Source organism: Gastrolobium bilobum, unplaced genomic scaffold (genome assembly GCF_033153095.1).
Source record: "Gastrolobium bilobum isolate Gb01-03AN ecotype WA unplaced genomic scaffold, APGP_CSIRO_Gbil_v1 utg5831, whole genome shotgun sequence".
NCBI lineage: Eukaryota > Viridiplantae > Streptophyta > Magnoliopsida > Fabales > Fabaceae > Gastrolobium > Gastrolobium bilobum.
In genome coordinates, this window is record NW_026898041.1 from 300,115 (window position 1) to 323,561 (window position 23,447).

General features: G+C 36.0%; 1 protein-coding gene across 1 annotated transcript in view; it reads right to left on the reverse strand.

The window, feature by feature from the left end:
- Positions 1-114: 114 nt before the first annotated feature.
- Positions 115-23,447, reverse strand: part of LOC133312337 (uncharacterized) — a 37,345-nt gene continuing 14,012 nt past the window's right edge. The window contains exons 19-51 of the mRNA XM_061513505.1: positions 22,780-22,888; positions 22,545-22,691; positions 22,418-22,465; positions 22,208-22,336; positions 21,879-22,118; positions 21,651-21,791; positions 21,464-21,549; positions 21,285-21,390; positions 20,843-20,938; positions 20,558-20,710; positions 19,215-19,397; positions 18,914-19,128; positions 18,698-18,830; positions 18,490-18,615; positions 17,031-17,075; positions 16,794-16,871; positions 16,470-16,586; positions 15,871-15,997; positions 15,688-15,788; positions 15,481-15,618; positions 15,267-15,350; positions 14,042-14,188; positions 13,829-13,960; positions 13,718-13,771; positions 13,472-13,618; positions 11,839-11,900; positions 2,950-3,103; positions 2,657-2,848; positions 2,462-2,560; positions 2,054-2,188; positions 811-1,047; positions 536-637; positions 115-438 (exon numbers count right to left, since the gene is read on the reverse strand). Of these exons, the coding sequence (XP_061369489.1) occupies positions 304-438; positions 536-637; positions 811-1,047; positions 2,054-2,188; positions 2,462-2,560; positions 2,657-2,848; positions 2,950-3,103; positions 11,839-11,900; positions 13,472-13,618; positions 13,718-13,771; positions 13,829-13,960; positions 14,042-14,188; positions 15,267-15,350; positions 15,481-15,618; positions 15,688-15,788; positions 15,871-15,997; positions 16,470-16,586; positions 16,794-16,871; positions 17,031-17,075; positions 18,490-18,615; positions 18,698-18,830; positions 18,914-19,128; positions 19,215-19,397; positions 20,558-20,710; positions 20,843-20,938; positions 21,285-21,390; positions 21,464-21,549; positions 21,651-21,791; positions 21,879-22,118; positions 22,208-22,336; positions 22,418-22,465; positions 22,545-22,691; positions 22,780-22,888 (4,198 nt within the window). The 3' untranslated portion in view covers positions 115-303. The remainder of the gene's footprint in view (positions 439-535; positions 638-810; positions 1,048-2,053; positions 2,189-2,461; positions 2,561-2,656; positions 2,849-2,949; positions 3,104-11,838; positions 11,901-13,471; positions 13,619-13,717; positions 13,772-13,828; positions 13,961-14,041; positions 14,189-15,266; positions 15,351-15,480; positions 15,619-15,687; positions 15,789-15,870; positions 15,998-16,469; positions 16,587-16,793; positions 16,872-17,030; positions 17,076-18,489; positions 18,616-18,697; positions 18,831-18,913; positions 19,129-19,214; positions 19,398-20,557; positions 20,711-20,842; positions 20,939-21,284; positions 21,391-21,463; positions 21,550-21,650; positions 21,792-21,878; positions 22,119-22,207; positions 22,337-22,417; positions 22,466-22,544; positions 22,692-22,779; positions 22,889-23,447) is intronic.

A 23,447-nucleotide genomic window follows, 5' to 3' on the forward strand; every position in this document is an offset into this window, starting at 1 on the left:
TTTTTTCAGCCTCAGTTTCCTCTTCTCCGTGTAATAAGGATGAAATGAAGCTCTAGAAACAAGTACATATTTCTAATACTTTACCTGACAAAATAGAATAAGCTTTCTCATCATTAAAACCTATATAATCTGACATTAAGATTTATGACGCAACATATGTATTTACAACTTCACAAAACTTGAGAATTTTACAAAATTATCATTTACAAATAGTATATGTTAGATCAACAGCTCCATTAAAAATGATTAGTCACGAGATAGCTATTAGACTGAACTAAAAAACAAGAACAGCTCTATGGACAGTTAGACCCAACCCGAGACTATACTCTCATCCACAGGCTTTGGACCTCCACAAGACCTTGAGACTGACTCAAATAGCTTTTCAATCTCTGGCGCACATCTTATGAAAGACCGGTTCCAGAAATTATACCTAGGATTCTGGAAAATGATAAGGAAAAAATAAAGAGATTATGTTAATTGCAAGCCACAAAGAAAATGCTTTTAAGAGACAAATATACAAGCAATAAATGAATACCTTGATCAACTCAATAAAAGTGATGAGGAGGCCCCAGGGATGAGGTCGATTAACAATAAGGCGTTCTAACAAGACTCTTGTGATTTGTTCTTGGATAATTTCCTGTCATGCCAAAACATAAATATTCAGTTAAATACGATGCAAAAATATGCTATATTCTTTAAGTTGATCTCTTCAATTAGCTGATGCCAAACTAAAGACAAATAATGTAGAAGTATAAAACAGGATCGAATTCGTTGACTGAGCTAAACATAAAAAAATGTCAAAATATGTACCTGGTTTGATTCTGCAAACAAGTACAGAAGGATGAAGGAGAAGTAGTGTGTATGAGTATTCGGATAACGTAGTTGGTTGGCAACAGCATTCAGGAAAAGGTAGCGCCCTTCAGTGTCCAAGTCCACAATTAGTGTCTGGAAAATATCCAATGCAGCACCAACAGAAAATACAGCCAACGGGAAAGCATTCCCTGCTGATTGGGCATGGGGAGTTCGTCCCTGGAGCTGCTGGATTGCCTGCCAAGTTAATAGCCCAAACATGAGAATCAGTAAAAAATCACTCATGAAAGGTGGAAGCCAGACATGAACTCATCAGAAATCTTCAATACTAAACCAAACAGTCTCCATAGAACCACAACCAAGTGGTAATAGGAAATTTAAAGAATTCAATAACCAAACCTCTTTGGAACCTCATACTAGACTAATGCTAGATAAAAAACAGTAAAAAATAACTAAATCTATTGCATGTATTAGAGATATAATATAAAATCATTCATGTGTCTTCACCTAAAGTTTAAGCTTTTGGAATACCTCGATCATGACATGGTATTGAAAACCTGAACTAAATCTATTGCATGCATTAAAGATGTAATATAAAATCATTCATGTGTCTTCACCTAAAGCTTAAGCTTTTCGATAGCTAGTTCATGACATAGTATCAAACCCTCTATGACCAAATAATCTATAGTTCAATCCTTACCGTCTCATTCTCATATATAAAAATTGAATTTCAACACAATATAAGTGAGCCTGTGCATTGTCCACGCTTCAAATCCAAAGAGTTCTTTCGTGAAGGGGCGTGTTAGAAATTGATATAAAAAATCATTCATGTAATAGCTTAAGCTTTTGGAAAACTTGGGCAACAGTCTCTCAAACACAGCCAAAGAAGGCTGACCATATGCTATCATATGATCATATGCTTCTAGTTACTAACTTGACGGATGCACTCCTTCACATGCTCACATACACAAATTTAAAAAACAAATCTAAATCTACGATACATTATTTACATTTTAGATATTGTGACAAACGTCTATATAAACAAAAAATTGAAAAAGAGAAGACACAAAATATGCACATTTCAAGATGATAGCACTATACTCTTCAAGTTTCATAATTAACATGTTTTGAACAAAAACTTAGGTTAATTCTGAAACTCAAATCTAGGTTCAACCTCAGTTGATAATATGTGAATATTAACTCAATAATCAGGAGGCAAATATAAACTTCAAAGTTACAGCACCTGCATTCCAACATACAGCACAAGTGAGTTGATTAATGGAACATTGTATCGAGTCCCAGCAGAGGCAGCTTCATTGGGTGAGAGAAGCAGCTTCTCCTTCAGTTCAGACAAAAATGGAGAATTCTGTTGCCTTGTCTGCAGAAAATTTAAGTGAACAAATATAAATAAAGCATAAATTAAAACTATGAATATAGAAATACATAATTTTTAAACTAAGCAAGACAATATGCAGCAGTAGCTGAGAAAACAGATTGCAGTAAACAAAAAAACAAAACATAAAAGGGAGAAATTCTTTACCAAAATAATTCACAGATTATAGGCATAATAAAAGTAACAAGCATAATCATTCATCAAAATGCCATCAATTAATTACATAAACCAATGAAAAGAGAATGAACGGGGGAGGACCTTAAGATATTCATCTACATCAGCCTTCATTGACTTAAGTGCTATATCAACCTCGGAACGAATGCGAGGCGATTGAGTTATTTCTTGAAGCAAATCAATCTGCATACAGAAGCACAAGACAGTGATGCCAACATATCAAATTATGTTCCTTGACCTTAACAAAAAGTTTTAAGAAAATATATGAGATTCTAAGACCTTCAAATTAGGAGTGGATGGATCTGGCAGCCTCATACTACGGGGAAATGCACTTAGAATGATATTTCGCATCTGTATGCAACTTGGTGGAATAACATCACAGAAGGTAAAGTGATAGTCACACAGGAACTCTGGGAAGTCATGAAGTAGCACTAGGAGTACCCTAAGCGTGCCTTTATAGAGAACACGAACCTGATTATAACAACAAAAAACAAATGTGTGCAGATGTAAGAAGCACTATTAAGCGTAGACCAAATTGGAAGCAAGTAAGTGAGGAAGAGATGGAGGCAAACCGGGTCTCCAAGTTCAGCATGCCTCAGAAAAGGCTCCATAAATTGGAACAAATCTACAAGCAACCTCTGGATATAAGGCCAACCTTTTTGACCATTACCCGTCAGCATTTTTGGCATGAAGCTCCTGTGACTAATCAACTCAAGCCATGCAAAACTGAAGAAACATTTCCACATAGCAACCAATTAAATAGTAAACTACACAAGGTAAATAATTATAAATATACAATTAAACAAAATGAGTATAAAAAATGAATGTATATGATAAAAGTGATTTATAGATTTTACAGAAACAATTGTTAAAGAAAGCTATTGGGTTGAATTCTTTCCTGACAGAAACAAGGGAACTTAAAAATAAGTTGTTCGCTCCTATTCGAATTCAGAGGGAAAGCCATGAGAGGGAGAGAGAGAGAGAGAGAGAGAGAAAAAGTGTTTGATATCTGAATCTGTATATTCAATCTAATGAACAAGATACAAAGCACCCTATATGGGAGAGATTGCTGACTCAGATAACGAGTCAGATCTGAATTAACAAACAGAAAGCTAAAAAAACCTGTAACTAACTGAGAGAAAATAATCTGATACATGCAAGTGCAGTAGTAAAGTTACAGCAACACAATAAGCTAAGCTACAAGCTATATATCTAATACACCCCCGCAAACTCAGGGGTCTTGAGCCACTGAATCGAGAACCCTGAGTTTGGTTCTCAACTCAGCAAAACGATCAGGAGGTAGAGCTTTAGTGAGAGTAACTGGAAGCTGACCTGAGGCTAGAACATGGGAAACAATGAGGTCCCAAGCAAGGACCTTCTCCCGAACAAAAAATATATCAAGTGCCATATGCTTTGTTCTAGCATGTAGCACAGGATTGTGTGAGAGCCAGAGAGCTCAGATTATCACACAATACATGAGGAGTAGCAAAAGGAACACGTAACTCTCGAAGAAGAGACTGAATCCACAAAATTTCAGCACATGTAAGTGCCAAACTACGGTACTCAGCACCGTGGTTTGTTTCTTAGACCACCAAGAAAAAGGATTAGGACCCAAGAAAACAGCAGCTCCTGAAGTAGAACGTCTTGTCATCAGGGTCACTAGCCCAATCTGCATCACAAAAGGCAGTGAGGGAAAGAGGATGTTGCAGGTCTGCCCGTTGGTGGTGCCCTTGAGATACCTTAATATTCTCTTGACGATTTTTATAATAACCCTCATTAGTAATTGTGGATTTAGTATTGAAGAATAATTAGAAGTAAAAGAAATAAAGTATAATAAGATCGAATCATTGTTCCGAAATGTCAGATAGTGGATGAGGTGTTAACTGAGGCCCATATGGGTAAGTACATTATCCATCCTATTGCCACCAAGATGTATCAGGCCATGAAACCAAATTTCTGGTGGTCTGGTATAAAGAAAGATATTGCTCGGTTTATGAATAAGTGTTTGATATGTTGTATATGTGCATTCATTCACATTCGTATAAATATTATATGATTTTTGATGTTATGATGATGCAATGATGATGTATGTTATGAGAATCCTGGTCAGTGACCTTGGTATGTTGACTGCCTATGGCTTTGACCCTGAGAGTTATTTTCATACTACAGTTTGTGTACAGTTTGTGTTGATTGCCTATGGCTTGACCCTGGGAGTCACACTAGACATGTGAGACATGTCAGTTAGCTATTCTTGGGGAGAGCCCTTGAATAGTTAACCAGAGTATTAGTTATGATGTGATGTTTTGCATTTAGCATGTATCAAGGATATTCCTTGTGTAATTCATAGAGTGCAGTTTCCCTGGTCATTAAAATTTGTAAATTGTATTATCAGTGTAAGGGTTGATGTACAATGAAATTGTAAATTATATTATCAGTAGAATTTGTAAATTGTATTATCAGTGTAAGGACTGGTGTACAATGAAATTGTAAATTGTATTATCAGTGCAAGGACTGATGTACAATAAATTGTAAATTATATTATCAGTAGAAAGACTGATACATTGATGTTTTAGTGGAATTATATTTTCGGTAAGAAGATGGATGTAATAAGTAAGTCCATTATATGCTAAACAAGTCATGTTTAGACCAAAAATGATAAGTTTAGAAATTTTACGATTTTGCGTGCAAACAGTGCACAGTTTGTAATTCACAGGGCACTTCGTTTAAAACAGTGCAGAAACCCAACTGTGAATTGTTATTATTGTTCCTTAGGGAATAAAAGTGAACTTAAATGAACTCAGAGAAATAAAATGACGAATATAAGTTTGAGAATGAGAAGTCCTCTGGATTGCTGCAGCCTTTGAATATTCCGGAATCGAAATGGGTCAGTATTTCTATGGAATTTGTAGTAGCATTGCCGAGAACTCATGCTGGTTTTGATTTTATATGAGTTGTGATAGACAGATTGATTAAGTCTGCACATTTCATTCCAGTCAAGATGAGTTTCTCTACTGAGCAGTTGGCTCGATTATATGTAAAAGAGATTGTGAAACATAAACCCTTTGAATATTATGAAGGGAATTATGTGTTTATTAGTTTGTCTCCGACTACAGGTTTAGGCGTGCTCTAGGTGTGAGGAAATTAAGTCCTAGGTTCATAAGGCCCCACCAGATAATAAAGAGGGTCGGACCTGTGGCGTATCAGCTTGCCTTACCTCCACATTTGTCTAATTCCATGATGTTTTTGTTTCGCATCAGTCAACTTTTTAGATATGTATCTGATGTGTCCCACATTGTCCAGCAGGACGATAATGAGGTAAAGTAAGATTTGAAATTTGTTGTGGGACCACTGAAAGTTCTGGTTCGCGATGAGAAAGTATTGAGGAACATGGTTATTCTTCTGGTTAAGATACAATGAGAAAGTTTGACTTCTGAGGACGCTACTTGAGGGCGAGAGAATGATATTCTCCAGCGTTATCCTGAGTTTGTCGTCAGGTATGTGTTATGTCTTATGTTTGATTTTGTGGGCAAAATCCTTAAAAGGTGGGGTGAATATAATAACCCTCATTAGTAATTGTGGATTTAGTATTGAAGAATAATTAGAAGTAAAAGAAATAAAGTCACCTTTGGTGAAAAATGAGTTAAAATGACAGTTAAGAGGTAAAAATACGGGTAAATAAAGTTATCCAAAAAGTGAAAGTAAAAATAGAAATATGACTAGAAAAATATTCTAGTCCATTGGGTAAAGTTTGGTTATGAATGGAGGTGTGTAGATAGATAAACCTTTACCCAGTTGGATTTAAGTTGACCTATATAAGTGAAATTTCAAAAAAAGTTACTATTCCTTCTTATTTTCTTCTCGCGGACGACATTGAGGGAGGAAGAGAATGAGATTTTGAAATCCAATCTTCCAAGGCTCATAACTTGAGCTAGAAAACTCCAAATCACTCCGTTCCAAAGCAAAACTTATAAGAAATTTCGAGAAGAATCCATTGGTACCAGTATTTCTGAGTGGGTTTCATTGTAGAGAGAGATCCTCCTCCTCCAAGATTTCGGATTTCATGGATAATGGGGATTTTGATGGAGCTTGAAGCCATGGGAGCTTGAAGTAAGCCTTCCCCTTCGTTCTAGTTAAGTTTATGTTGAGAAATCTTGGTTTTCTTTTAGTTTTGAGGAAGATTAAATCTAGGTTTTCATTTTGAAAATTTGGTTTGATTGAGCATGTTAGAGCTTGATTCAGGTTTAGCTCATGTTGAGAAAAGTGTTTGGATGAGAATTTTAACGGTGAAAATGTATTTGGAAAAATTAAAGATACCGTATTTTTGAATAGTGTCGTATACGTGAATAGTGACGTATACATGAATAGTACTGTAGAGATGAACAGTATCGTATAAATGAATTAATGAATCTTGGATTAGAGGTGTGTGATAAGCTTGAATTTGATGGACTAAAGCATTGGAATCATGAAGTTGGCATGATTTCCTATATGTGTCTCTTAGCCATTTTCAAAGGAAGTATGTGCTATGAGTTACTGTTTTACAAATCGAGCATACTTTTATGCGTGGAATAATATTCTAAGGTGTATGGACCTTCGCTTTGGTGAAATAAAAAAAGAAAATAAGGTAACTCCTTTGTATGACCTTAAAATGAGTTTTAGCCATTTTCAAAGGAGGTATATGTTCGGAGATATTATTTCGCAAAGTGAGAACACTTATATGCGTAAAATAATTTATATAGGTGGCTAAGCTTGGGTTTAGGCACGAGACAAAGAAAAATCTTATAGCTCCATTGTAATGGGCATTCTGCCTTAAGTTGGGACTATCCTAAGACTAAGTGAATGTGTGAAATTTTGTGGGGATTTATTGAACAAAGAACCACCCACTCATGACTTAATATGATTAAGTAAAAAGAAAATAAACAATAAAGTGTGTGTCTTGTATATTTACATGGCATTATATCATTTTATTGAGTTTTTGTGTTGAATTCCTTCTCTAGGTGTACCTAGGGACTGTGAACGTTTGGATTCTCGTGGAGCATGATAAGTAGCTTGTTCTTCGAGTAAGCAAATTGTAAAGCTCCAAGATGTAAGCTCTATGTTTATGGGGTTCGCTCCTACTTTGTGTTCCGCCATAGTGTACGGACTGTGGTCAGGTTGTATGATATGTATGAGATATATGATATAGATGCATTCATATAGAGCTATATGATAATATGATATGTTTTGTTTTGATGTATTTACTTTGATATGTGTTAATATGATATGTTTTGTTATGATATGACTTCTGTAATATGATTTCTGTAACAATATCTGGCCATTGATTGTATAGTACCCGGATGTTCGCTTTGGGGTCCTCCCTCGGGACTAATGGTGTACGCCTTTGATATGTTCTGGTTCCGCTTTGGGGTCCTCCCTCGGGAACACGTGCGTTGATTTCCGCTTGGGGTCCTCCCTTGGGAATGACTGCGTACGCCTCTAATATGTTCTGGTTCCGCTTTGGGGTCCTCCCTCGGGAACACGTGCGTTGAATTCCGCTTGGGGTCCTCCCTTGGGAATGACTGCGTACGCCTCTGATATGTTCTGGTTCCGCTTTGGGGTCCTCCCTCGGGAACACGTGCGTTGATTTCCGCTTGGGTCCTCCCTTGGGAATGACTGCGTATGCCTCTGATATGTTCTGGTTCCGCTTTGGGGTCCTCCCTCGGGAACACGTGCGTTGATTTCCGCTTGGGGTCATCCCTTGGGAATGATTGCGTACGCCTCTGATATGTTCTGGTTCCGCTTGGGGTCCTCCCTTGGGAACACGTGCGTTGATTTCCGCTTGGGGTCCTCCCTTGGGAATAACTTCGTACGTTTCTGATAAGATATGTGTATATGTTTTGTTTGGTTATGATATTTGATTATATGACATGTTTTATGGGATATGTATGATGATTTTGTAAATGATATTTGTTACATACGTTGGTTTCCGCTTGGGGTCATCCCTTGGGAACGATTGCGCACGCCTCTGATATAACACGTTTTGTTCTGATGTGAGTATTGTGATGATTTTTGTAAAAGATATTTGTTACGTGTGTTGATTTTCGCTTGGGGTCATCCCTTGGGAATGACTGCGTTTGTCTTTGATAAGATATGTATATATGCTTTGTTCAATTATGATAATTGTTTATATGGTGTTTTGTATATTATGTATCTGACTGTCATGCAGGAAGTGAGCCCAGGGTATGGAGGGTTTTCCATAAACCTGGAGTTTACTAGAGATTCGTCTCTAACCCCGTTTGGGGATATGATTTCAGGAACACAGTTAATTGAAGAGCCTCATGGGACAAGGACACTAACCGTGGCTAGAGGTACTAGTATGAGGATGTGGAGTTCTGGGTGGTCGGATGCTACTATTTGTTTTAGACGTATTTTTGGAGAAGATGTATTGTTGCAGTTCATATTCGATACTTGTACATTTATGTATTCAGGCATGATGATATGACTATGTAGTATTCAGTTATGTTATGTATTGGATTGCATGCTATTAGATTTGTGGCACGGAGCCAAGTTCAGCATGCGCCCATAGATGGGTATCTGAGTATATTTGCATGACTGGTACTTCTGGAAATATATATTGTTTAAACTGTCTATCAGGAACTCTTGAGAGTGGGATTGGAAAATCCTCAGTTGTCCGATTTACAGAGGTTACTCTGTCCGATTTTCGTCTCCGTAAAATAAGAATTAAATTAGAAGAAGTATGCAATGTGATATGTCATGTGAAAAAGGATTAAAGAAAAAGAAAAAGAAAAAGTTAGCTCGTATTTCCGCAAGTTATGTCTTCCGCTGTTTCTGTTTATATCATATGTATGTTAATTGAACCGGCTCGAGACGGGGATGTTACAATTTTCAATGATCATCCAATGGTTGAGCCATAAATTGGCAAACCTTGTTAACAACATAGCTGATTTCAGGGCGAGTGATGGTGGCGTATTGGAGGGCACCTACTACTAATCTGTAAAGCTGAGGATCAAAGAAATAATTTGAGCCAAATCTGGACAACTTACAACCGGATGACATGGGAAAAGAGATGCCTTTAGCTTCATGCATATTAGCTCTAGCAAGTAAGTCTGGGATATATTTAGATTGAGAGAAATAAACCACCAGAAGAATGTGGTTTGACTTTAACGCCAAGAAAATAGTCTAGGTTGCCAAGATCTTTTAAGGCAAACTGAGAGTGCAGTCAATTAATAAGCTGTTGAATAAAAGAAGAGTCGGTACCCATCACTATGATGTCATCTACATACACTAGTATATAAGTGCAGTAGTCTTCAAAATGAACAGAGAGGGGTCACAACAGCTAGATTTAAAACCAAACAGCAGTACAGCACTCTTCAGTTTATCAAACCAGGTTATAGGGGCCTGTTTCAACCCATATAAAGCTTTGTTGAGCTTGCAAACCAACAACTTCTTGTAAGTCTCCATTAAGAAATGCATTATTAATGTCCAGCTGTCTAATGGACCAGGAGTGAGTGAGAGCCAATGTAAGCATGATGCGGATGGTAACAGGTCTGACCACAAGAGAAAAGGTTTCATTGTAGTCAAACCCCTCTTGTTGATGAAATCCCTTTGCTACGAGGCGTGCCTTGTACTTGTTTATTGTCCCATCAGGATTTTCTTTAACTTTGAGGACCCATTTGCAGCCAATTGCCTTCCTATTAGAAGGTAAAGAAACAAGACACCAGGTGTTGTTAGTCATTAGAGCATCATATTCAGCTTTCATGGCTGCAAGCCAAGGAGGGCTTGCCAAAGCTTGTTTGATAGTGGATTGTTCAACATGAGCAACCAAAGCAAGAGATCCGGCCATAGACTTTAATTGGGTAATGATAGACCTAGTAGGTGACACAGCCCTTAGAGTATTAGAGGGCAAAAATTCAGAGACTGAAGAGGAAGAAGATGAAGAAGTTGAAGCTGGAAGAGAAGATTGCTAACTCAGCTAATGAGTCAGATCTGAATTAACAAACAGAAAGCTAAACAAACCCGTAACTAACTGAGAGAAAATAATCTGATACATGCAAGTGCAGTAAGTAAAGTTACAGCACCACAATAAGCTAAGCTACAAGCTATATAGCTAATAGCTCCAAACACAGAAAAATACCAGCACCGGGACAATAACAAATCATGATCATATTCCAGTATAGCATTGATGCAAAGCCAGCTAGAAGAGAATTTTATGACTTTGATATACATACACTGGTAACAAAACTACTGCATCTAGTATTTCTCTCATCTTAGTACAACTGAGACAGTACCTAAGGTACCCAAGCCCCAAGTCATTTAACAGAGTGACACAGGAAGAACATGGGTAAATTCAAATCCTCAATAGATGACATACTATCATTAATTGTTAAGGTTAAGAACATTGAGAGTGGGTGTTTCTCTTGCCAAAAGACAAACAAGCTAAATATTTGACTACTTTAAACTATTCACATATAAAAATAGTGCTACACTGAGGAGCATGTTGACCAAGACCAAATAGCATCCTAGGATTAAGTCTGTTCGATTGGATTTAAAAGTAAGAAAAAAGCAGTCTCGGTGCAAGTCAATTTTAAACTATTCACATATAAAAATAGTGCTACACTGAGGAGCATGTTGACCAAGGCCAAATAGCATCCTAGGATTAAGTCTGTTCGATTGGATTTAAAAGTAAGAAAAAAGCAGTCTCGGTGCAAGTCAATTTTAAACTATTCACATATAAAAATAGTGCTACACTGAGGAGCATGTTGACCAAGGCCAAATAGCATCCTAGGATTAAGTCTGTTCGATTGGATTTAAAAGTAAGAAAAAAGCAGTCTCGGTGCAAGTCAGCTTCAAACTCGATTTAATTAAAAATGAAGTTTGCCTTAAACTAAAAAATACTATAAACCCAAATTCAAACATGATTCACAAGCAAGGTTAATGTGTCCTAAATCTCCAATGTCGAAAGTCAGAACTCCATCAACTTCTTGCTTCAACACAAGTTTGAAGATCAAAGCTCCAGCCTCTTCACATACTTCCATATCATGACCAATGATGTCATGATAAAGTGACAATTCTCCTACTAAAACAAGAATGATTCATCTTTGCGCATGATAAATGCAAAAAAAGCCCAAATTCTATAATCACAATTTATAATACCTAGATTGGAGACACCATGACCAAAACATCTTAAAGCATGTTAAAGAAGAATAACTCTAGCTGAGAAAGTTAAGTGGCTTAAGCAGGGAAAAAAAAAAATCCGACAAAGTGAACTAGGAAGTAAATAATCACAAGTATATTTCCATTTCCAAAAACAGGAATTCTTATAAACCAAGCAAAATCAGCATTTCCATACCAATAGAACTCATTAACAGTTGCGCCTACAAACAAATACTATTCCATTACTACAATTCTCATTAAACCACAATTCAAAAACCAGTCAATCATAACGAGACAATTCTTGGTCTAACCTGAATGCAGGAACTTTGAGAGGCTGCAAAGCATGAAATGCATTGGCAAAAGCAGTCAAAATCTGCAACACATGAAGTAGTATTAGTCAAACACACATTGCCTGTCTTAATACTAATTTCTTGAGCGCTGGAAAGGGTAATAAGATTCCAAACAGACAAAATCAACACAATCAAAACAACAACCAGCTCAATCACCAAGTAACTGTCAATCAAAAAGCCTACGCTGATAAAATTTGAATGAGCATCGATTAAGATTCACCCAAAGCTGAGATAAAAATGGAAAGCAAATAGAATATTGTATTATTTAATGACTGAAATTCCAAGGCATTTAAGAAAAATTCCAAGGGCTTTCAAGAGGCAAATAATCTCTCCACATATTCTACTCACTCGATAGTCTCCCCATGACCTCCCCCTTCTCCCCTATTTATCATAGATTCCCCATAAATAAATACCAATAACACTTAATTACATTGCCAATCAACCACAATACAATCCCATAATTACAGAATCAATCACACTTAATTACAGAATCAATTACTCACAAACGACCCTATAATTACATAATCAATCACCCACAAATCAACCCATTAAATACTGAATCAATCACTTATAATGATTAATATGAACAATTAGTATCAAATTAAAGGACAAACACCAATGCACAAGACTCCCCGACTTGCGAGAGTAGGAATAAGGATCGATTATATGCAGCCTTACGTATAATTAATATCGAATTACCCATAATTAATTCGGATGTGATCCCCTATGTCATCCCGATCTAAAGGAGCTTTCCTAATAAAAATCAATAACCTATAAATCAACCTCATAATTACATAAGCAATAACCCATAAATCGACCCATTAAATACTGAATCAATCACTCATAATGATTGATACCAATAATTAATATCGAACTACCCATAATAATTTATATCCATAATTAAATGGGAATGTGATCCCCTACATCTCTCCCTGCACTAAAGGAGATTTCCTAACAGCTTCAGACTCACAAGTACTAACAACATTATTGGGTATAACAAGGTACAAATATATCATATCTTGTTTCTTTGACATGATTTGTAATCTTGCTGATGTCTTCCTCATCACCTTTCACCCAAAACAATTTTTTTGCTGCTAGCAACTTCTGTTTCCAATATTTATTAAAAAAAAAAAAAACTTCATACGATAATTCCAAGCAGAATTGTTTGGTCAACATCATTTTCAGAAAGTCTAAATATATATGAATTTGAAAAACAACGGATTTGTAGGTTGGAATTTATTCAATTCACCACTCTAAATAAAATTTTCCTTTAAATATCTTTGTAAAAAGCTTTTAAACAATTTTTTAGTGTGATTCTGAACTCACAATTTAGTTATATCTATCAACACCTCTCTTATTTAATAACTAAATCTATAAGAAATACATGTCAAGACTCAGATTGATGTTTTACATATAGCTTTTTCTATAACTTCTGTTCCATTTTTTGACAATTATCAAAGACCAAAGCCACCAATAAGAACAAAATTTTAATTATTCCTAAAATAGAAACTAACGGAGAAGGGGCTTTGGCCCCACTCCTGCACCTGAAGAGAAAAAGGAAATTAATCAAGAAGCAAATGAAAGTAACAAACACCTGGAGATTTGCACCATCAGTAACAGGCTCAAGTGAACCAAGATCTAGAAGCCAGTTGATGAACAATCTGAAAAATGGTCTTGGATTAAAAGAGGCCTTCTTCTCCTCTGCATCTTTTAGAATGAATCTTACAGTAACTGCCAAAATCTGCCAGAAAGCAATGTGAAGTTATTGGAACACTATTGTAGAATTGATAAAGCCAGAAAGACAGAGAGGGACTGCATTTAAATTTAGTTCATTACCCACCTTGGAGAGAAGGAAGAGTTTGCTTGATCCCTGTTCCAACAACCAATCAAATTGCTAAGAAGCTAAAGGTACCCAAACGAAAAGAAAATAAAAAGGTATGCAGTTGACCACCTTCAAGATTGAGAAGACGAGCTTTGCATAAATATCAATTGCAAGAAATGACATTGCTTGCAGCTGCTGAGGAGATTGCAGTGCCCCTGAATTAATCACCTCAGTAGATAAGCAATGTGCAACAGAAAATTCCTGAAAAAATAAAGGAGAGGTTAGTTGACAATCCATGCCATCAGTAGGAAGGTACTACCTGCAAGAAGAAAGAAATGCTACCATCAATAGTCGGAAAAAGCGATCTGTTACGTCATCCCCCTTAAGCAGCCCATTATGATGCAATTGTAAGATGAAAAGGGCAGAAGTTTGATCATTAGCACCAGGTTGTTCACAAATCTTATACCATTCTGTAAACATGATGGAAACCTACAACACGTGTATATAATAAGTAACCATTAGAAGTTCATATTTTGTTTCCAGTCCCACTCAAAAAAATTTGAGATGGAATTTGCGCTAATATCCTTCTCTAAACAAAAGAAAAATAAAAATCAAGCAATAAAAAAAAGAACATCCGAAGGAATATATCTCAATGCAGAAACTATAGCAAAATAGAATTAGAAAATAAATAAAAGGAAATGGTATGTTAGAAATTATACCATACATTTCACTTTGTCATACATATACAACACTGACTACCTTATAAAGCATTTATTAGTTGCACTCAAAGAAAGAGAGAGCAAAATGTGTTATGTTTACGAAGAGAAAATAGAGAAAATTAAAAAAATAAATTAAATAACATTTTATTGTCTAACAATAGATCCTGTGTTAAAGTACAAAATTAAGGTATATAGGGCTTAAAATATACAATCTGGGCATCCAAAAAGACAATGACAATAGTTCAGAAGTTTCACAGGAAGATAATCCTTACAATAGTAATAATTTGTGAAGTGCCTTCTATGTTTTCTTTTATGACTCAATAAATTTATCAACAATTTATCTCTGGATTATCAGGACAAAGATGTAGTATGATGCATCAGTTTCAAATGTCACAGTTTCCACAATAGAATTTAGCATAACAAAGTTCAGCCACTGACCCTAAATCAGAAACATCTGGTTCTAAATTACAATTCTTATGTCGAAGAGGAGCCAATGAATATTTCAATTATTTTGCAGTACAGCTTCACAAAATATAGAACTCTCATGCATCCTATTCATTATCCACCTACTTCCAAAGATTACACCTCTTACAAGGACATTGACAATAAGAAATAATCATACGTTCGAGAGCAATTTTAAGGTGCAATAAGCTCAAACTTTTGCATATTCATTTACATGAATTATTCTACTCAGATAAGAACGTTATCATCAAAGTGGCACCACACATCAAAGGTACAATTTTCCTTTTCAGTCAAATAGTGATGGTCAGTACCCCACACAATCTGTGCCAAATAACCAGCCACGCAACAAAATACAAACTTATCTAGCAATTTCAACATCAAGATACCTGCTCACGGAATCCAACAGGATCTGATTCAACAGAATCTACACTGTTTAACTCCTCCCTGTTTGCTGCTAGCAGACCAGGACCCTGTTTTCAATGAGGATATAGATAAAAATCCAAATTCACAGAACCAAAAACAAGAAAACAAAATATATAAAAACAAAACAAAAAGTTCATGAAACAAGAGTGGCAGCTGAACCACGTATCTCCAGATGACCTTATTGTCCCTTGATTGTCTTGCCTTATCCTCCTTGCTAGCATTACTAGCCGATAGGGCAGCAGTATTAGCAGCAGGATTCTTGATCATCTCAACAAGCTGTTGCAACGATTCAGGGTATCCAGGCTTCGTAGCAAGCTGAAAAAATATGTTGAAAAATTGAGAGCACAGTAAGGAATGCAAACACTCATAGTTACAAATACAAACCTTTGCCAAAGCATCAACAAGGTTGTGAAGTTCTGAAATAACTTTAGATTCCTCAATAACCAGGGTTTGAAGAAGAGAGATAGAAAACTCTGTCCCAGCCTCTGCACATTCATCGAGTGAAGTTGCATAACTATAATAGTATTAAAATGGTAAAACAATAAAAGGTATCTTCTTTTGACATACTGTTTCTTCCCCCATCAATAAGTTTTGCCATATGAACATTGTACTCAGTAAGATTTAGCAATTCATTACGGATGAGGCCAACAGTAATATCTTTGTTATATTTCCTTTCTTCTTCTGAGTAAATTACCTGCAAGAATTACGTAATAAGACACTTTAGTTTTGAACAAATTATAAACAATTGCCACCACTGGAATATTAGCTGTTAGTAGGTTTATTTGATTTCTGTAAATTAGCTAGAGATTAACTGCTTGATTGTATCCATAATAAAAATAAGACATCAGTGCCTCAAAATCCATTTCATGGTATTAGAGCCAATAGAAAATACCTTTCGTAATGACTATTTACTCTTTTTCATCTTTAAAAATTTAAATAATCTATTTCTTAATCTTTTAAATACAGAAGATACCTATACCATCACAACCATGAAATGGGATTCAATAATTTTTGTCAGAATATTCAATTTCCCTTACAAAAGCTATAAGTATACGGAGTATATTATTAAAGGTGAACAAGAAGTAATGCCAAAATTTAAATTCTAACAACATAGAGAATTTCTTCATTCAATTAATGGGAACTTGTGTCAGTTCTACAAAACCTACCCAACTAGTAAGCTCCTTGACGGCAAGCTTGCAAACATCACGAATGGCAGTCAGGATTGCAAGATGAGCACAGACATGAATGTTGTTTGATGCATTATCATATAAACCCTTGAAAACCTGTTTAAAAATTAATAACTGTTAATTTTAAAAGCAGATAAAATCTCGATAACCTCTCCTAGTCCTTCAATTGAAAGTGGAGTATCAGACATAAGTCAGACAGTTTAAGTATGACACTGCAGAAGCAACCAAATTATGACAATACATCTTGCACTAAACATTCAGTAAAATTCATGAACCATAAAACTCCCTGGAGAAACAATGCACCTTTTGAGCCACAGCTAAAGCTGCCTCATCTCGACTAACACATCTGAGTATGATCTCAGGAACCTCAGAAATGACCCCCTAAACATATGTGAAACCAACAACAGATATTAAAACATGTGGAAGAAAAATTATCAAGGAAGGAAAAAGAAAATAATAGCAGTGAAACGAAATCATATTAGGCATACCAGTAAACTCCATAATTTAAAAAAGAAAATAAAGTGAATGAAAACATTATACCTGTATTTCTGCTTCCCTTGAATCATTGTTAACCAAAGCTTCCAACTGAAACCAATGGACATATAGGCTGTTAATAAACATCTGAAACAAACTTTATATGATAATAGTCAAACAAAAGAAATAATTAACAATGTATGGCACAACTGGTGGCCCTGTTTCAAATATTATTTTATTACACTTCCAAATGAGACTTAGGTTTCGTTTTAAGGCCCCATTGGAAGATGTCCACTGAGAAAGTGCCCAACCAATAAACTGGCTTCTTCAAAGTCTGTAAAGAACCAATTCAACCCAATAGCTTAAGCTCTTGGGTAAGGCTACATTAATGGTTTCATATATCTCTAACACGCTCCCTCACACGAGAGCCCTCTGGGCTTGAAGGGTGAACAATGCATTAGGCTCAGCCTACCTGTGCTAAGAAATTCCACAAAGAAAATGGGGGACGGCAAGGATCGAACCCGGGACACCGAGGCTCTAATACCATGTAAAGAATCATTTCAACCCAAAAGCTTAAGCTGTTAGATGAGGACCTCTTTAATGGTTTATATTATACTCTAACACGCCCCCCCCCCCCCCCCCACAAAAGAGCTCATTTGGCTTGAAAGGTGGATAATGCACAAGTCCACCTACCTATGCTAAGAAATTCGACAAGAGAAAGTGGGGGTGCGGTGAGGATCGAACCGGGACACGAGGCTCTGATACCATGTAAAGAACCATTTCAACTCAAAAGCTTAAGTTGTTAGATGAGGGCCTCTTTAATGGTTTATATTATACTCTAACAAAGTCCATCCATAGACGCAAATTCCATTGAAGTAATCTATTTTAAAAAGCATCATCATTCAGACAGATAATTCCCTGTTACACCTATGCAATATCCTGACCAGGCATTTGTTAAATTTTCAATTTCAATATTCCTAACAGGTTAAGCTAAAAAGAACAACCCCAAGTGCTAAACCACAATACCAATCTCAAGTATGCACCTTAGTTGGACTTGCATTTGAATCATAAAACTGAAGAGAGTATATAAGAAATCACATGAAAGACACATTGCTGAAATTATCCAAAATTGGTTATCATGTCTTGGACAGATGAACAGATGATCATGTTTTAGACTTCTTGTATCATGTCAAAACATCAATTCACCAATAATTCCAAAAGCTTAGCCAAGACAGCTCTTCCACAACAAAAGCCACAAAGAGCATATTATCAAGCTTTTCTAATTGATACACTTGAAGTTGTACCAGGACAAATATATATGATAATTACCCAAACCCAAACTACCAAAGGTAAGCCAAGTTGACAATAATTAACAATCTGTCGGTAAATGGAGCATAACTTTGAAATTTATTCGCATTTGTTTGTACAAATATGTTGAAATAAAATATATTAGATATATTAACCTTCCAAAATGGGGTATGCAAAGAGACAAATATCACAAGCAGCTATAAAGATCAGTAACAACCTTTTGTGCGACAATTTGGTATTTATCCAGGGCATCCCTTGTAGTGAGAGAAGGCTCCAAGAAGCTACTTCCAAGGCGCTCCACGGCACCTGATGAAACCAGTGCCTGTGAAGAAGCTCCAGATTCCTTGCAATAGTACAGAAGTACATTTAGACATAATCATTACACATTGAAAGCCTATGCAATTACAATGTTGTAAAATTCTCACTTTCACAGTATCCGAAGAATCAAGTGTATGCAACTCGGGGGTGGAAGCAGTTGAAGGAAATGAGGCAACAGAGTCTTTCTCCAAACTATGCTGGGAAACACTGTCAGCTGCTCTAAGGTGAATTGAGGAAGCACTGAAACATTAAATGCAGATTGTAAATAAAATAAAAATTATAGAACATCAAAGGCATCCACATAGTGAGCAAAAAATGGGCACCTAAAATGTGTAGCCAAATTAGATTCTGCCATATCATCTAATGGTCGAGAGGCCCCTTCATATCCGGTGCTTACAGAGTAACCAGGGTTAATCTGTCCTGATACAGGACCATTGGTGCCAGTGAGACCAGCATTGCCAGATTGAACAGCAACACCAGCAGACATAGAATGTGAGGTCTGGCTAGACTGGTTTTGCCAGGGAAGCCGAACAAAGTCCTAAAAGAAAAGAACACGAATTAATCAGATATGGGTCTTCAAAGTAATAAATCCCACCAAATATTTAACACAAGCCAATTAAATACCTCATAGACGCGCTGTTGTGAGAGGGACAACTGACCAGGTTTGGGGCGAAGGGGCTCTGGAACACCACCCATGGAACCCTGTGGATACAAGTTTGTATCAAAAAATGTAGAACCCATACCTTCTCGGTGCTTCCTTCTCAAAGAAAGTTGTTGACCAATCTCCGTATCAATGGTGTTTATTGCCTACAAAATAGCAGATAGCATACGTTGAATAACATGGAAACAAAAGTAAATGTTTAAACCCTAGTGTGTCAATAGCACAACGGAGGCTCATTTATGTAGAGCAACTATAACAATTACATAACACTAATATAATGATGTGGGACTTCTAATCAACCTATTTTCACATCTTCTAACAGTCCTCCTCAAGTTAAAGCTTACTAAACCTCAAAGCTTGTTACAAATGAAACCTTGCAAATGAAAAATTAACCAAATAATATATTTTGGCTCCACAAAACATGGTTGCGAAGTCAACTCCGGAATGCTGGAGACGCCGGAGAGATGAAAAATTGCTAGGAAGACTGAATTTACAGAATGTACCCACTAGTATTAGCCTGTTACTGTAAATTCAAAATCAGAAGCGAGACTGAATCTATAGCCACTAGCATTTACCTATTACTAACTTCAAAAATCAACGATCAAAACTCTGAAGTTACACCAAAAACAACACATTTATCCCAAATTAGTTGGGATCGGTGGCAGGTGAACCCAAATAACAAGCAAGAAAAGATTGAGAGTAAAAGAAAAGAAAAAGAATAAATTCAACAAATATTATCTGGATTACAGAAGGATTAAACCGAAGAAATATTTCATTTTCTTCAACAATGGATTTCAATTACTCTATAACTAGTTCCCAATAGCAAATCGTATATATCAAAAGAATGCATTATCTACACAATGCACAGGGATATTGCACCTCTTCTTGTTTATTCTTAATATTTTAGTAGCCTTGTAATTATTTTTAGTTTCAAACAATAGCATACATTAAAACAAGAAAACCCAAAATAAATTGTAACCTATGCAAGTACATTTTACTCTATCCCCTTTTTGTTTCACCAGAGTTAATTACAATTTAGAAAGTAATTCACACACTAATTAAATAATCACATACAAGAAAGGATACCAGACTCAAAATTTTACAGAGGTCATCAAATTTGTGGATCACGAATAACATTTCTATATACTTCAGAAACAACCTTGCAAACATCACCCAAATCATGGTGCAGACACCTCTTTAAGATTAAATGTTATTTTACAGAGAAGCAACAAAAACACGACATATTCCACACTACCAGCACTGCCACAAATAATAACCGTCAGAGAACACATTTAGCAGAGCTAACCTTATCAGTAGCAGCCTGTTCAATGACTGCACAACCCAGATCAAGATTATCATTGGTGACAAGCTGCACAGCTTGTTCCAAAATTTCATTTGCAATATTTAAATTCTGGAGTGAAGTCCTCAGTTGACTTGATATTGATGCCCGTAAAGGTTCCTAGAAGAAATAGAGATACAATAAGTAGAAGACAATAAAACACAGTGGATCCTAGAAAGCATATTATTCTAGAAGAAATTGCATAGACATAAACAAACAGGATAGATTAATGGTTATAATTCAGGGAATTACTTTGCATGTAACATGAGCCAAGCTCCCAGCCAGACTAGCAACCATCAAGTGTGCAGCATTTAATATACGTGTCTCATCTGATTCCATGGAGTAATCCTGCAAATGAATTAAAAAAATTAAAATCAAGCAAACCAAATTGAGTCACAAGCTTTTTCTGTTTAAGGTTTCCAGTTAAAACAAGACTGCAACAGCTGTTTCTATATATGCTACATAAGGACAATGAAGCATAAGAGATTCCTGAGCTTCCGGTAACGAATATATTTCCACCTCACTCACCAAATGCCCCTTATAGATAGAAAGATATTAACAGAAATAAAAAAATCTGATGTAATAAATCATAATATCTCAGACATTGGTAACTAGCAAATATTAAATTAGGAAATACATCGAATGGAATTACAAAATCAAGCAGTTAGAAGTAAGGCTTCACTGATATGTCAACCTTTAAAACCAGCTCCTTTGTTGTTTGTGTTGCTATGGAAACACTACGCTGCACAATACTAGACACTATCTCTTTGATAGCTCTATCCATTGCAATGGGTACAGCTCTGTAATAAATAAATAAAGTTAGTCTGTCACATAGATTCAAACAAGCAGAAGAATATAACAAAAGCACCATACCTCTGAAAATGCATCTGCAACCCGAAACCACTGAGCTTTTGATTGATAATAACATGAGTTCCAATATTAGGTATCTGTGTTGGGAGCTTTAAACACGGAAAGAACTAATTAATTATGCTTACAAATAATCTCCTACTAAGTTATATATAGCCCAAAAAAGGAGGAAAACAAGTTTTGGTTTCCACACCTGGCTAATAGAAAAAGGTGCTGCGTTAGGAGTCGCTTGTAACAATCCTTGAGCAGAAGGAAGTTGATCAGACAAGGCCAGAGGTGTAACCTTCTCATCTTCCATCAAAGCTCCCGTAGAAATATGAAGAGGACCAGCATACTGTCCACCCAAAAATATTGAGGGAAAAAATTTATATATTAACAAAAACAGGTAGCTAAAGCCCCAAAGAATGTAACAAAAACAAACCTGAGACAGTATATGTGGATGAGCCCCAGTATTAGATGGATTGGTGACTTCAAGTGGTAATTCAACTTGATTAACTGGAGGTACGAGGCCAGATTTTATATCAGAAATCATTTGTGCTTGAGATGCCCCAACATCTTTATTAGAGAAATCAGGATTTCCTTCAATTTCTCTTTTACGATCCTTCAGGAGAGAAGTTGGAGTGACATCTTTCATGTCTACACCAAGATTTTTGAATAAAACCTGCATAACACAAGGATTTAAATAAATAGGTAAAAGAGAGCCACAACTAAGCCAATAACACTCCAACAAGAAAATAAGAGAACTGTGACCTCTATGTCAAACTTGAGGTTCATTTTCAAGTTTGGCATTGAATAAATCTCAACAAGCAATCCCAAAATGCCCATGGTCCAAGGATTAGGCGGTTGATATGCAAGACTGCTTTGGCATGGTTCGAGGACCTACAGCATGAAATTGAATGATAATATAGCACAAGACCGAATATAACCATCAGAATAGATTATCACAATCATAAATTATACCTTCGAAGTAAATGGAATAACAGCAATCATCAGCCCCTTCTCATATGCCTACAACATGGAAAATAATTTGATAATCAAATGATCAATTTAAACACCAGCTAAAAAATACAATCAATTTGAAAATTACCTCTATAATCAAAGATTTTGGGTCTATTTCACGAGCCCTCAGAACTTGGTTCCGGCCAATTGTTAACTTCCCAAGCCAGCTCCCTAGATTTTTAAGCAAAGAGCGCTCTTCTGAACTTGACTTTATGAGCTCTGATCCTAAAAGAACCTGAAGATTATACAAACACCAATAATTATTTCAAATTATTTGAACACCTTTACTTTAATCAAGCAGGGAACAATAACAAGGCTCAAACCTTGCAATTTTCATAAGTTGCCTGGACAATCTCTTTGTTTAAAGCCTTGGAATTAACTTTATCCAGGAATTTCAGGTACAAGTCATGAAAATTTGGCTCAATGCTCGCTCTACCAAAAAGTTGAGTATCAAATGGTATAAGACAAATCAAATAAAAGTATAAATACGATATGAAAAATATAGCATCTGTATTGTAGGATGTTCCAGCACATACAGGAAGTGAAAGAAAAGAAAGGATTTAGTATCCATGCACAAACCAAGTAAATATGAAACATACTCCATTATCCCCAAGCAACTCCCTCCTGTATCCTGTTTTTAAGTGATTTTCAGATCTGTCTCAACTTTTATTCTTCAGTTCACACTTTCATAAAATTCAATAGAGAGATGGAGAGAAGTATTAATGTTGGTTCATCTGGTACTACTTATTCCATGCTTAAGCTGAGTCAACAGGTCAGTTATTTACCCTTGGTCCAGTTTATCTCATAGTGCAAATTGAGTACACCGAAAGTATCTATGAATTCAATACAATTCATAATACAATCATACAAAAGTGACTTTATTACCTAGCTACACTCTCATTACCTTTCCAGTACAGCAGAACTTAAAAGTGATACAAAACCAAACTTCTGAGTTTCTAAAACTGTTTAAGTAACCCATATTTTTAAATTC